The sequence below is a fragment of the Limulus polyphemus genome, unplaced genomic scaffold (assembly GCF_000517525.1).
Source record: "Limulus polyphemus unplaced genomic scaffold, Limulus_polyphemus-2.1.2 Scaffold3483, whole genome shotgun sequence".
NCBI classification, from domain to species: domain Eukaryota; kingdom Metazoa; phylum Arthropoda; class Merostomata; order Xiphosura; family Limulidae; genus Limulus; species Limulus polyphemus.
In genome coordinates, this window is record NW_013669093.1 from 17,870 (window position 1) to 34,002 (window position 16,133).

Below are 16,133 nucleotides of genomic sequence, written 5' to 3' on the forward strand. Positions count from 1 at the left end.
GATTTCTTTACTGGTGATCCTTACAGTAGACCATTATATGTGCAAATGAATCACACAGTTTATAATTGTAACTTAATGTCAACAAAAATAATGATTCTTGCTAACAGTTGGTACTGTGTAGTAATAAAGTCTTCTTGATTACCAGTAATATATATATAGTTGTATGTAATGCTTTAATTAGGTCATATATAGATTGCATATTTAGTGCCTTGTACTGTACAAACATGCAGATTCAAATAACTAAGAGCAGCTTGACTACTACTATGTCTGTTTTATCCCAACCAGCCTGATATTTACTATTTAATGGACATGTTAAAATGAATCAGGGTTGTTTATAAGGGACACACAAATCCAAGAAAAATAACATTTCTATAAATGTATTTTTACATGTTATGTAGCACTGATATTTTAAATAGCACTTTAGATAAAGAATTCACAGATTTTATTATAACATTAAGTTACATGCCAAATCTAGTACACATAAAGAAAAATAAACTATGATGTTTTATCACTTTCAACCTATGCTTTAAATCTTAGATGGCAAAAAACAAAACCTTATACTCATCAACAGAGGTAATCTATTATCACCAGTGTTAGTTGAAACACATTATACATGTTTATGTACAAAATGTTAACTTATTTAGTGTTGATTCCAAACCTATCAGTTAATTTTACTAATCGTGAGAAGTAGCAACTAAATTTTACCACACTCAGATAGAAAGTTGCTACTAATTATACATATCAAACTACTATGGGAGGTTGGGGGGGGGGGTTCTTATATTCCTGTGATTATTTGAAATGCACAAAAAAATCTACTATACAATTGTTTCCACTAACAACAAAAACTAAAACTTTACTGCTGAAACCCAAATGTAAGAATATGTTGTAGTACAAAGTAAGTAATAAACAAAATTACAACAGATTAAATGATGTCATTAAATGAACTTGTCTTCTTTTGAAACTCAACTAGTTCATAATGAAGCCTTCTGTAATGATGGACCATGATATCTAATTACACTATTTGGATTATTTTAAACATTTCAAAAGTCATGACATCTTCTCCTGGGTAATGTTCAAAAGTTGACAAGCAGCATCTTTGTAATGCTGCAAAGTTTCAGAGCTTTCTCCATTGTTGTAGATACTAGAAACTGCCTCTCCATAGTGCTCAGCCACTTTTTGGGCCAATATATCTGTTTCAGAAACCTGAAATACAGTAACACAACCAGAATCAGAGATATCTTTTTTATTTTACATGAAATGTTAAAATATTGATGATATGAACACAACCAACATCAATTATACCCTGTTTATTTCACATGAATGTTTAAAATATTGATGATACCAACACAACTAACATTAGACATCTTATTTATTTCACAAGAAATGTTAAAATATTGATAATATCAACACAAGAAACATCAGAAATATCCTATTTATTTTACGTGAAACTAAAATACTGATAAGACTAGTGTAAATAAAGAATAAGATATGGATGTTAGATTGCATAAATTTACACACCTCATAAGGCACAGTTCCTTGCATCCATCTAAAAGTGCTTACAATTGCCTTTTGTGACCGACTTCCATTCCAGAAATATTTCTCCATATCAGCTTCAGTCTTTTCAGACTCCCAAGGTTCTACTTTCTACATGATGGCAAAAAAAATAAATCAGAAAATCTAACAACAGCTTACAAAACCTTTTACAACATGTCAACTTAACAGCATGTTTTCTGTAAAACAAGTGCTCTTCAATGAGAACTGAAATTTATTGAACTAATTTTATTAAAACCTCAATTTGTAGTAGTTTATTTGTAACAATAAAATATATCATATCATTAATGAAAAAAATGAGAATATAAAAGACTACTGTTTTAAACATAGGGGTAACTCAAGAGTTTCAGGGATGAACTGCCATTCAAATAGTTCATTAAATACCATGTAATATGTGTATAATGAACAGGAACCAGGTGCTTTTTTTTATTTTAGCCCACGTTTCACCCTAGAGCTAGTAAAAAAACCAGCTTCAATGGAGCCACAGTGGCGAAACGTAAGTTCAAATAAAAAGTTCTTTTTTTTATCATCTGGAGAGCAAGGGTAATATTTTTTCTAACTCTTTGTAAAAATGTCTAAAGCCCTCCAGTATGCCTGACAGTTTCTGAGGGATCAAGTACCATTCCATCATTCATAAAGTACCATGTAATAGCTGTATAATGGACAGGGATCAAGTACCATTTCATCATTCATAAAGTACCATGTAATAGCTGTATAATGGACAGGGATCAAGTGTGGAAACAAGTGCCATCCATCATATATATGGTTCATTAAGTACCAAGTAACATATTTATAACAAACAGGGATCAAGCATGCAATTAAGTACCATTCCATCATTCATAAAGTACCACGTAATAGCTGTATAATGGATTATACAGCTATTACATGGTACTTTATGAATGATGGAATGGTACTTAATTGCATGCTTGATCCCTGTTTGTTATAAATATGTTACTTGGTACTTAATGAACCATATATATGATGGATGGCACTTGTTTCCACACTTGATTCCTGTGAACAGGGATCAAGTGTGGAATCAAGTGCCATTTCATCATTCATACAGTCCATTTAGTGCCATGTAACAGATGTATAATGAAAGATATCAATTACTAATCCATTATATATTATTACTGATTTCTATCAATCAAATAGTTCATTAAATACTATGCAACACGCGATTTAGTTTAACATTCAGCAAGAAGAGAAAGGTTTGTTGAAAATGCTAAATATTGTAATGCTGGACAGGTGGCATAAATTTAACTATAAATATGACTTAAGAAACAGCAAGTCCAGTTTGAGAAATGAACTGTCATCACTGATTGGTGGAAGAAACAGAACATTTTGAACTGTCATCATTGATTGGTGGAATAAACAGATCATTTCTGAAGTTTTTGCTAAGGAAACTATACTGCAGTGCTATTACTGAAAAGACACGTGGTCGTCATATAAAACATCATCAATACTGACATGGTTATGCTCAAAAATGGTTTTAATATAATGTACTCAACCTCTATATAACATTAGTATTAAAAACTGTATTGTTCTGAATTTTTTTATCATAAAAATTTAATTTGTGTGTAGCTAGTATTAAAAAACAATGTGTTATTCTGAATTCTTTAGGGTAATATGTCAATGGGATATAACACTAGTAATAAGATCTGTAGTGTTCTGAATTCTTTATGATAATTTTTCTTATAAGTAGTATTAAACATAATGTGTTATTCTGAATTACTTATGATAAAATTCCACTGGGATATAACTATAGTTTTAGGGGTAACGGGTTATTCTAAAGATTGACTGGTAAGATTAGTGACCAAAATTCAGTATCAGAGTTAGTATTCAAGTAGCAGTTCATTGAAATACACAGTGAAAACAGAATTATTTGACACCAGCTTTAAGTCAATGGGGTCAACAGAAACAAAATAGAGGATAATAATAAAAGAACACAATATTGTTTACAGCAATTAACGAAAAAAAAACACAGTAAACGGAACACTCTGTCACAAGTCTGATATCAGAGAAACTAGTTTTGACAAATTCGTGCATCCTCTTCAGTCTCAAAGAGGATGTTTACACATTGTACGGTCAGGGAACCGCTGTATATCAAAAAGGCTTTTGTGTATGCAAGTGAGATTATTACAAAACATCACTAATATGTTTGACCACTCTAACTGTAAAATGTGTTTTTGCAGATCGATTTTTTGTTTATATTTGGACTTTTTATAGTATTAGTTATAAGAAAATGATATCTACTCCTAAAAAAATAAAGAAACAACAACCGCCTTGGAGCTTCTTGTTATTTATCATAATGCAAAATCCAAGTTGTTGAGATTGAAGCTAGTTTTTAACAGGTAAAAATCTTCATATAATGTTTAATAACATACAATACTTAAGCAATACAAGATAAGGAGGAGTTGAAATATGGGAGTCAAAGGTCAAGAAACCTCTAAGATCCTAATTAGGAAGAATAATATTGTACTGTGAATAGGGTGTAAGAGTTGATATTTGACAATTTAAGTATTTTCATGTATAAGGCTTTGTTTAATAATTCGAGTTATTTGTTCTATAACACAGGAAATGAACTTCATTCCACCTAAGGATACCTTTAAAATCACCATAACTCTTTCAGCACTGGCTCAGTCCCTAGGACTGACCATTTTGTGCTTGTTAATGTTTTCATGCTATAACTTTTAAATTAGTAAATGAATTTTAACAAAATTTGTGTCTTATCACTAAAAATTACAATGCTTTTTTATGCAAAATATCTAATTTCTTTATTAAGTTTTAAGGTTTCTAAAGCAATGTTTCTCTCTTGCCTTTTTTTTTTCTTTTCGCATGTTGCCTATCTATCATGCAAAGTAATATTCATTTCAGGATTAAAATTACTTTTATGCATAAGAAACTTTGAAATTTCACATGCTAAATCTTTATAATGTCCAGATAATTATGAAATGCTTCTTAAGAAAAAACTTTTTATTTTATCTGTTATTTTCAGTAATTATTCTCTGTACAGGTTCGGTAGATTTGACTGATCTCTCAACCACCATAAAAAAAAGGAAATAAATATAAATTATGCCTCTTTCATTCTAGAATGAACACAAATCATAACATGAAACCGTAAATGTTTAGACAAAATATCTTAAATGTCATAAGATTATACATTTATATATATTTATTATTTTTTTATATTGACCTTTCACCCGTGCCTGGCTAACAATACAGAAGTTACAACAAAGTGGTTCACGTGCACTCATGTAAATAACATAAAGGTAACCTTTGGTCAGTACAAAGTAACTTGTCTTGGCTGTGTTTTAGTAGACTGGTATTTTGTAAAATACAGTCACATTTCAATTATTATACATTATATATGTATATATAGACTATTCTATTGCTATTTTGAAATAAGTTCTTAAACTTATTTTTCTTAAAAAATAGAACAGTAAATAAAGAAGTAAAGCAAACAATCATCTCTTCTAGTTACAACCTTTGTACTCGGTTGCTGCTTGACGTATGTTGCGAAGCCTTTAAAAATTTGCATGTGGAAGATATTAAACAAAATATTTTTTTAGGTTTTATTCAATAACTAAAAATCATAATCACTACATTAATACCTTAGAATTCCACTATAATTTATCAAGCTTAGTGACTAAGATGTGTTTTAGTCTAAAAAATATGAAATTTTGAGCAGTAAATAATTTCACGATCTTCAGGAGAATTTATTAAGAAGTACACATAACACTGCTTATAAACCTAAGGTACGTGTATAATTAGCATATATGTATAATGGCGCCATTTACAACAATAATTTCCAAAAAATTATTTTGGTGGCTACTAGGCCTAAATCTCTACTTAAATTCCTTTTGTTTTTAACAATTTCTAAAGATTCTCTTATACTTTTCCCATTAACTGTTTAAGAATTTTTATACTATCCCAATCAATAATATGTTTAAAATTTGCTACATGTTCTGCCAAAGCTGATCCACAGTTTTTTGAGGTTCTTTTACTCTCAATTTTAGGTTCCTACTTGTCTGTCCAATATAATTTAGACCACAAGTACATGAAATTTTGTATATACCCCATTTAACCCTCAATTCAATTTTATCTTTCAAACCATTAATTATATGATTTAATTTTAATTGAGGAGTAAATGTTACTTGGCAATTCAAGTTTTGCCTAAACACATTACCTATTTTTATTAACCATGGTAAAACATCAGGCAAACATATTCTTTCTCTATTTTCCTGTTTTGTTATTTCCAGTTTCATACATCCAGAAATTTGAAGTTTGTTGTAATATTTACTGTACATCCTATCTATGATTTGAGGTTGATACCCTCTATCAATCACTACCTGTTTTAAATACATTAATTCTATCATCATATGACGAAATATTGATAGTCCTATAAACAAAAGATAAAAATGAGGACATTTTTTATGACCATGGATGACACGATCTCACATGCGGCAACATGACAACTGAGAATGGTTTCCTGTATACAAAAATTAACAGAAAACCCTTCTCTCTTTTTACAAAAACATCTAAAAAACTTAAACAACCATCATCTTCAACTTCTAAAATGAATTGTATATTAGGGCTGATCAAAGGCAGATGCTTCTGGAACTCAATTAACGTGTCATTACCATGTCGCCACACCAGAAACGTGTTATCCACGTACCATACCCACACCTCGGGTTTTATCAATGCTATCTTTAGAACACTAATTTCTACCTCAACATGAAAATGTCTGCTAACAAGAGTGATAAGGATGACCCCATAGACAAACCTTTATTCTGTTTGTAAATATTATTTTAATTTGTTCTGTTATGATATTTTCCTTTGATATATTTATTATTTTGGGGTTGTTTAACAACTTAATATACTTCTCATTTAGTATCACAGTATTAATTTTTAAATTCTTTTTTTGAATGTTCATCATTCTTAATTAAGTTAATCAATTTCTTACTCAAATTATTCTTATGTTTCAATCTTACCTTTCCCACTTCCACCAACTAGATGCTTCAAACTTATCCCATACCATACACTGTATATTCCTCGCATACGGTAACTATTAATATGTAATTTCAATTGAAGCTATGAAATACAAAATGTAGTTTAAGGTTAGACTGCTAAATAAAGTGTGAACTTGTTTTCACTGATGGTCAAAGATAAAATCTGAGCCTTTATGAGAGCTCTATCTTCATCTCAGAATATACACTAATAGATGAGAACCGTATCTTCTCATCTGAATGCATAATAACATACAATATTAACTCGTAATTCAAGAAAAACCTACATTCCATTGTCTGAGAAATCTTACTACTTGTTTAGTTCAGTAAGACAAGTATATCTTTGTTAGAAACATCTTTATAACCCTACAAAAAAAAATCTTAATATTTTTCATGCTAAACAAAACTACCTCAAGGCATATCTATATTACAAAGGAAACCTTAATCTACCATGATTGTGTTTCTTAAACTCTAATAATCCTTATTTACTGAAATTGTAAGTAACTATACCCGGAATTCCCCGTCTAAAATTATGCATACACAAAAAGAAGTAAATATATTGGTAGTCAATCTGTTGTTTTCAACAAAAAATGAGGTTTGACAACTTACCCACGACTCATAAAATAGTGCTGTCAACAGGTAGCAGGCATAGTCATAGTTCTGCTTCCGAAGAGGGCACCTGGAACCAGTATTGAGAGCTTTATTCAAAATGGTTGATAATGTAAGGCTATGATAAGCATAATGAATATATAAATACATCCTCCAGCTGGTTTTCTACAAACTGACCAGAGAATAATAATACAAAATTTTAATATCATGTTAGTAGATAACTTGAATAGATATGCAGTTTTATAAATGCTTAACTTAACAGACTTACTCATTGATTTTTGGTTTGTGCGTCATTTCAGGTTATTTAATTTTCAATATATAATGGCTTCTTTCTGCATTGATAATAGATTGATGGGGTAATGTGATAAAAAAAATTCAATTTTTTACATAAGGATAATAGATTGATGGGATAAGTTGATAAACTAAAAACTCAACGTCTTACATAAGGATAATGGGTTGAAGGAGTAAGTTAATACAATAAACACACTTTTTTCTTAAGGATAATGGGTTGATGGGATAAGTTGATAAACTAAAAACTCAACGTCTTACATAAGGATAATGGGTTGAAGGGGTAAGTTAATAAAATAAACACACTTTTTTCTTAAGGATAATGGATTGATGGGTTAAGTTGATAAAATAAAAACACAATGTCTTACTTAAGGATAATGGGTTGATGAATGAATTGATAAAATAAAAACACAATGTCTTACCTAAGGATAATAAATTGATGGATAGGTTGATAAAATAAAAACACATTTTATGTAAGAATAATGGGTTGTTTTACTGAAGATCCAAGGGCTTAGAAAAACTGGATGCAGCAATCAATTAAAATAGATGAATTTGCAGGTGATTTTTATCAAGCACTGAATATTTTTAAGACATGCTATAACATGTTTGGATTAAAGCTGTAGCAGTTTAGATGGGTAAATACCTGAAAATTTCATAACTAAAGGTGCAATATTAAGTCGTTTGTTTGTTTTATTGTATTTTACACAGAGCTACTCAAGGGCTATCTGCATTAGCTATTCCTAATTTAGAAGCAATAGACTAAAGGAAAGACAACACCACCCACCAACAACTTTTTGGGTACTGTTTTACTAACAAATAGTGAGATTGACCATCATATTATAAGATCCCCCACTGCTGAAAGGGCAAGCAGGTTTGGTGATTGGATGCAAACCCAAACCCACAGATTGTGAGTTGAGTGCCCTCACCACAACATCATGGGCATATAATGTCATAACAGTTGAGTTAGATAAGGGATAACTTAATATTGCCTTTGATAAGTAAATGAAAGAGTTTAAAAACAATGCTGTAATTTAGATGGATAAGGGATAACTTAATATTACATTTGATACGTAAAAGAAAGATCTTATAAGCAATGCTGTAACAATGTAGATAAATTAGGGGTAACTTTTGATCCTATTATAACTTAGATACACATTTTAATTCTAATGATATCAATTTATTTCCCTGTAGTGAAGTATTGTTCTGGAAAAAAAACCTGTAATAATGAACTCTATGTTTGTATAATAATAACTGTTACTAGTCTTACCTGTCTACAGTGATTGAAAGTACATCGTTAGTGGGGTCATATCGGTCTGCTACTAGACGAAGTAGTTTGTCTTTGGCATGGTAGTCTAGTGGCAAGACTGACAGTTTTACCTGTGGCCATTACAGCAAACAGAATAAAGGAAATATAATAAAAAAATGTGATATTCTGTATAATATCATGTTAATTACATAACATATAGATAATTTAAGGCTAACATAGGACTTGTTGGTCAATCAGTGCCATATCAACCACTATACTAACTCTAAAATAAAACACCTTATCATTCAAATATTAATCAAACCTTCTTTTAAATTAACTGCACTTATCATATCGGAAGGCAACTCATTCTAAGGGTCAACAACCCTATTAGAAAAATATAGCAGTCTTAGCAGAAGATGTCTCCTAACCTGCCAAAGTTTACGATTGTGCGCTTTAGTCCTACTATTCTCACCATTAAATAAAAAATAGATTATGCATTAAGATCTCATGAAAATTGGGAGGAGTTAGAGGGGGATCTAATTGAGGTGATTAAGAAAATTGATGGTGTTCATACGTAATCTATTCTCACCACTAAATAAAAAATAGATTATGGCTCAAAAGATTGATGAACTAGAAAACCATAATCTTTATCTTCAATAACACTCATATTCCAAATTGTGATATCCCACATGCATTACTTTGAGTTTAATATTAATAAAAGTCATATGCCATTTATTTGCCAAACTCATCAAATAATCCAAATCATTTTGTAAAGCAACATAGTAGCATCCTTGCAGACAGAAACTCACAAGACCTTCTTAATATTGAAGTTCAGTTACTATGACTAGATACTTAAAAGGGAAGACTTTTAATGGTTATAAAGTATTGGATACATAACTGTTCCTCAAAAGTAGAAATTCATTGTAAATTTATAACAAAAACAGTTTCCTGAAGTCTCACAACAAATAACACTATCAATTCATTCTCATCTAATAACAGAAACATTAATATGATAAATTACACAGGTTCATTCTTAAATAATAACAGAAACAATATGATAAATTACATTTCATCATTCTTACCTAACAGAAACAATGTGATAACTTATACTAGTTCATTTTACCTAATAAAAAAACAATATGCTAAATTATACTGGTTCACTCTTACCTAATAACAGAAACATTAATATAATAAATTACACTCATTCATTTTAATCTACAAATAGAAACAGTATGAAAACTGGGTAATTTATCATATTAATGTTGCTGTTATTAGATAAGAATGAACTAGTTGAAATGAAATAATGACTCTTCTATTCATATATGAACATACTAATTACTGGTAGAGACGTGCAATCATGGCTCTTCTATTCATACATGAACCTACTAATTACTTCATACATGAACCTACTAATTACTGGTAGATACGTGTAATCATGGCTCTTCTATTCATACATGAACCTACTAATTACTGGTAGATATGTGTAATCATGGCTCTTCTATCCATACATAAATCTACTGATCATTGGTAGAGACATGAAGTCATGACTACCATCCATACATGAATTTTGTTTGTTTTTGAATTTCGTGCAAAGCTACACGAGGGCTATCTTTGCTAGCCATCCATAATTTAGCAGTGTAAGACTAGAGGGAAGGCAGTTAGTCATCACCACCCACTGCCAACTCTTGGTGTACTCTTTTACCAATGAATAGTGGGATTGACTGTCACATTATAACAACCCTATGGCTGAAAGGGCGAGCATGTTTGTGTGTGATGGGGATTCGAACCCGCGTCCCATAGATTGGAGTCGACCGCCCCAACCACCTGGCCATACATGAATTTACCGATTATCAGTAGAGAAATGAAATCATGATTATCCTGTAATAACATGAGCTTATCCCAGAAATGCAATCTAAGTATTAGGATTAATTTCAGATTCCAGCAAGCACATAAATACTTACCTTCAGAGTCACAATCCTTGCCCTGGAGTCACGGATAGATGGTCCAGCATGACAGTAATCATTTGTTATAATTTCCACTGGAAATTCTTTATCGCAGATTTCATCTGTTTTTAATTGTTTAGGCCAAGGTGTACAAAACTCTACATACAAATTAAGATGACAAAAATAAAGAATAATTTTTGAATAATAAAATAATTGAATATTTCAAATATATTAATAAAATAAATAGTGCATTATCTCAAAGTGAATTTCAATTTATTTTTCTTCAAAACTATTGTAATGTTTATACAAATGTTATTATTGTTTTTTTTAATTCCCAAAAGTTAACATTTTCTAAAAATGAAAATGTATTTCTGACAGGTACTTACCTCTTCTAACCCATAGCTATCACAACCTTCATTTGCCCTCCAGGCATTGGTTAAATTTTTTGGACACTGCACCAGTCTTTTGTACCCCTATATTTTTTGCATCATTGCAGCAACATGTGTTGATCATATGACCACCCTCCACCAATACCACTGTACCCTCTATACTAGCACAAGTGGCTTCCTCTACCATTGTGGCACAAGCCTCACTTTTGAGAATTGGCATATACAAACCCCAAAACAATGGTAGAACAGTACTTCCTCTTCTCCCCCATAGCTAGAATCTCACATTGGAAAGGTGGAGGGGCCAGTGAAGGTGACCACTATGAAAAAAGCATGTGTGTCACAAATGAAATATGAGACACACCTGTAGGGTATAGCACTACTTTTGGAACAGTATGCTCTTCACTCATTAAAGAAGATAAGACACGTAGGATGGAAACAAATATAATATATAGGAGGGATAGAGGACCATATATGAATAGGCCAAGCGTGGTCCATCTGGGCAGAAAACATCCAGCGTAAGAGCCTTGGGATACAACGTATTATGTCAAGTGTGGTCCAAGGACAAAAACAATATGGAACTGTCTTGCATAAGTTTGTATAATCAACAAGTGTGGTCCATTTGGGCAAAACATCCAGGGGAAGTGCCTTGGATTGATATCAAGATAGCCATGTGAGGTCCACCCAGGAAAAACATCTGGGGGAAGCCCCTTGGTATACATTGGATTATGTCAAATGCAGTCCATCTGGGCATAAAACATCCAGTGGAAGTGCTTTGCATAATAAATTTCATGTCATATTGTGTATAATTTGCAATATAATGATGATAGCCCTCTTCTCATCGAGTGAGTATGTATGACTTTGAGATTGTGTTATTGTACAAAACCCACTCATGAGGAAATCTTCACAGTCCACCACTCCAGAGACTGGGAACCAGAAGTGGCAAGGACCCCCATACTCCACTAGAAGAAGAGGGGGGAGATGCACTGGGGGTCCAGAAGAATAACCCACTGGAGACAGTGCAATGGGTGACTGTGTTTCCCTATTTTGGAAAGAAGAAAGACCCGGATTGTAAGAATCACAGGTCAGTAGGGATGTGTAAAAATCCTTATCTGCTTTACTTATGAAGTCCATGAGTGATGGTCCTCAGGAGATACATATATATATAAGAATAGATATATATATATTGATAAAAAAAAGACAACCGGAGAAGGTACAATCACAAGGAGGAGGGTAGGAGATTTGGGAAGTGAGAGTAGAGGTGGAAGTACAATGGAAGTCAGAAACCCTCATAGAGAACCCGTAAAAAAGAACAGCATTGTCATGAAGTGTAGCCAAAAAGACAAACCAAAGAAATTTAAGAAAGTACACAGAACTAATGAACAAACAAAAATTTAGAAATGTGTAGTCTACAAAGACCTTAAAAGCAACACACCTGCAAAACTAAGAAAAATCAACCTAAAACATAAAACAATAAGTAACATCTAAAGGGACTGATAAGATAAAAGAACCATAAACATAGAATGTATAAATCAACTCAAAGAAGATGCAAGATAAAGGATACAAAAAGAAAACTTATCCTAAAGAATATGAGAATAAAAACAAAGTTTGACTCAAAACTAATCCCCAATTAGATGTGACTAGTGGTAAAGATACATAAAAAGGAACTTATAACTAAAAAACATTAACAATGAAAAAATGTAGAATATTATACAAAATTGACACAAGAAACAAACTCCAAAAGCATGTTGTAAACTAAATAACCTAGATGGTAAAAAAGATATAAAATCCAAAATTACCCAACATTGACCAGAAAAGACTTGAATGACAAATTATTGAGTGCAGAAATAAGATCATACACATGAGCTCACATAAACTCATTTAACATGGGTATAGCTACAAGGAGTGAGAAATACACACTGAAAAACTTACCACAGATCTCCTGGGAGAAAGAACAATACCTATCTTGAAAGTAAAACATCGCTGGCCAAACGTAAGACACAAACTCCCCACAAACAAAAGGCTGTGCTTCCTCAACAGACATTGTCAAACCTGAGACTGAGGCCTACTGTTATGGTGGTAAAATTATCAACTGCCATAGGAAACCCGAATTCAAATAAACAAAGCAGAATTCGGGAAACAGAAATATCTCAAATACATACAAGTAGAAACTTGAAACTGATATTAATTGGTGATCAAGCCAATCAAAATTGTGCAGACACATGGAGAATGAGCTAAAACACAAGTCTATACACGAGAATGCCAATCGAGAAAGTGAGGATCGTGCCGCAATGGAAGAGGGAGCTACATGTGCTAGTATAGAGGTGCAATGGGATTGGTGGAGGGTGGCCACATGATCAGCACATGTTGTTGCATTGAAGAAAAATATAGGGGTATAAAAGACTGGTGCGCTGTTCAAAAAAAATTTGACCAATGCCTAGAGGGCGAATGATGGTTAATGGTTAAGATAGCTATGGGAGAAAAGAGGTAGTACCATTTCAGAAAGCTACTTATCCTTAAAACATCAATTAACAAATGCATAATTACTATTATTCCATAAAATAGAAACAAAAACCAGGACTTCTTACAAAAATACCATGATATATAAGAATAAAACACATCACATCTCATAAACAGGACAAGCTGACTCATAAAAAATAGAATTATTTGTAGTAATAAAACACACCACTTAAACAGGAGAACCTAGATCAAAACAAAATGATTAGTAATAATAAAACCCATCATATTTTGAAACAGGATAAGCTAAGTTTAAAACAAAATGATTTGTAGGAACAAAAACATATATCTCATAAAAAGGACAAACTGACTCAAAAACAAAATGATTTATAGTAATAAAACAAATCACTTAAACAGGAGAACATAACTCAAAAACAAAATGATTAGTAGACAAGCCGAGTTGAAAACAAAATGATTTATAGGAACAAAACATAATATAAAAAGGACAAACTGACTCAAAAATAAAATGATTTGTAGTAATAAAACAAATAAAATCATATAAAAAAGGACAACTGACTCAAAAACAATAAATTATTTGTAGCAATAAAATACATTACAACTCAGAAACAAGAAAAAAATTATAAAGATACTGCACTGGATAAAAAATCTAATGTTACCTTGTGAAACAGTCATTGTGATTGTTAAAGTAAAACTTCTGCTCATCTTGTCTTGTAACTATTTAAAATTGTTTCCTCTGTAGAAAGTAAGGCTTTATAAAATGATTGTAGCCGATTTATTTAAGTCTATCTAATGTTATGGTTTTCTGATAAAGTGCATGAGTATGGATAACTGTTGAAATAATTACTTAAGAAAATTTCTATAAAACAAAGGTGGCAAGTTAGTGAAAAAACCTAATTGAGTATTTACACATCTTAAAAAAAATCACATGGTACAACAGGGCAACTTAAAAGATTATGCATGAAGTGTATTGTTGTAATTGTTTCTGCTGTTGGCTAAATTCTTTGGATTTATGAAAAATCTAGCCCACTTAGTAAGGGCAAAAATGTTTAATTTATTTAAATTCTACATTTAATGTTACCAGTATTAATCAAAATAAATTATATTTACAAAAATTATAGTTACTTATTTATTTCATATATTTATTGTTTCGTTGAAACATAAGCTCAGTAACTGAAGTAACTGGATACCAGGAATGAATAAACTTACTAAATCACCCACAGTTTACTCATTAAATAACAAAATCACTCATAACTTTGGAGAAAGTTTCCCACATCAATACCATGCCCACTGTGTTACGTTAAACTTCCTTCTCGCTAAACAACAATACAAATTTATTTCAAGACACACCTAGATTAAAAAATAGGCTGCAACACTGCCTGTCCAGGAATTGTGAAGTCCTTTGAACAATCCCATTATATAAGGAAAATAATGGTACATTAAACATCCATATTTAATAATAAAGTAACTCTTGACAATTAATGTTCATTAATACGGACATTACACGAATGAAAAAATTACTGAAATATTAAAACTAAGTAAAGTTACAGTTTTAGTCAACAAACAAACTCTTTCTTCACTCAATTATTAACCTTAAACTGTACAGTCACCTGACCTTCTTGATGGTTTCCCATTGTCTATGTAGGAACAACAACTAACTAGATTCAGGTGGAGGCTTCAGATAGGGGATAAGAAGAAAACAGATAGTGAAGGGACAGAGAAAGGAGAAGGTGAAGATGGAACAAGAGAGCTCAGGTAAGGGATACTGGAGATAAAGGGTCAACAACCCCACCAGACCGAAGGGTTTCTAGGGATTGAGATTTAAAGGTGTCAACAGAGGAGTGATCATAAGCCATGTTAAAGGAATCATGGAATAAAGATAGTACTTTTTCCACTCTTCCTGCTAAGTACAAACCAGACACAATCAGCAAAGAGAGAGATGAAAGAAATGCTCCTCATAAGAGAATGATGAGACAAGAACAAAGCCAAGAAGTGTAAATAACTGGATAAAAAAAAATGTCAACCTTGTGGTCAGGCTCAGGATTGGAGAACACATAGGAAACAGAGAAATCAGGAAAGAAGGCAAAATCCAGGACATGATGAAAACTGGCAGTAATATCTCAAACAGACAAAAACCTCCAACAGTCACAAACATTGTAGAAGCTGTGATAACATCATGTACTAGTGTACTTAATGTCAAACACATAATTGAGGTCAAAGATAGTTTAAAGTTAGTGATGTGTGTGTGTGAAATATGAAAGGCAGGCATGTGGGAAATAGCTACTGTGTGCAAAGTGTATCATTTGAAAACATAAATATTCAGCATGTGAACTAATAGCCTCAAAGCCATGCATTGTCAGGTAATACCTAAATATTCAACACATGAACTAACAGTCACAATGACATGCATTGCCATGTAATACCTAAATATTCAACATATGAACTAACAGTCACAATGACATGCATTGCATGTAATACCTAAATATTCAACACATGGACTAACAGTCACAATGACATGCATTGCCATGTAATACCTAAATATTCAACACATGGACTAACAGTCACAATGACATGCATTGCCATGTAATACCTAAATATTCAACACATGACGTAACAGTCACAATGACAT

The 16,133-nt window shown here is 31.8% G+C and overlaps 1 protein-coding gene across 1 annotated transcript in view; it reads right to left on the minus strand.

Annotated features, from left to right (window-relative positions):
- Nucleotides 1–425: 425 nt before the first annotated feature.
- LOC106469434 (28S ribosomal protein S35, mitochondrial-like) overlaps nt 426–16,133 on the minus strand; it is a 27,923-nt gene continuing 12,215 nt past the window's right edge. Inside the window, exons 4-8 of the mRNA XM_013929929.2 lie at nt 10,662–10,801; nt 8,722–8,831; nt 7,167–7,236; nt 1,519–1,644; nt 426–1,203 (exon numbers count right to left, since the gene is read on the minus strand). Coding sequence (XP_013785383.1) covers nt 1,048–1,203; nt 1,519–1,644; nt 7,167–7,236; nt 8,722–8,831; nt 10,662–10,801 — 602 coding nt within the window. The 3' untranslated portion in view covers nt 426–1,047. The remainder of the gene's footprint in view (nt 1,204–1,518; nt 1,645–7,166; nt 7,237–8,721; nt 8,832–10,661; nt 10,802–16,133) is intronic.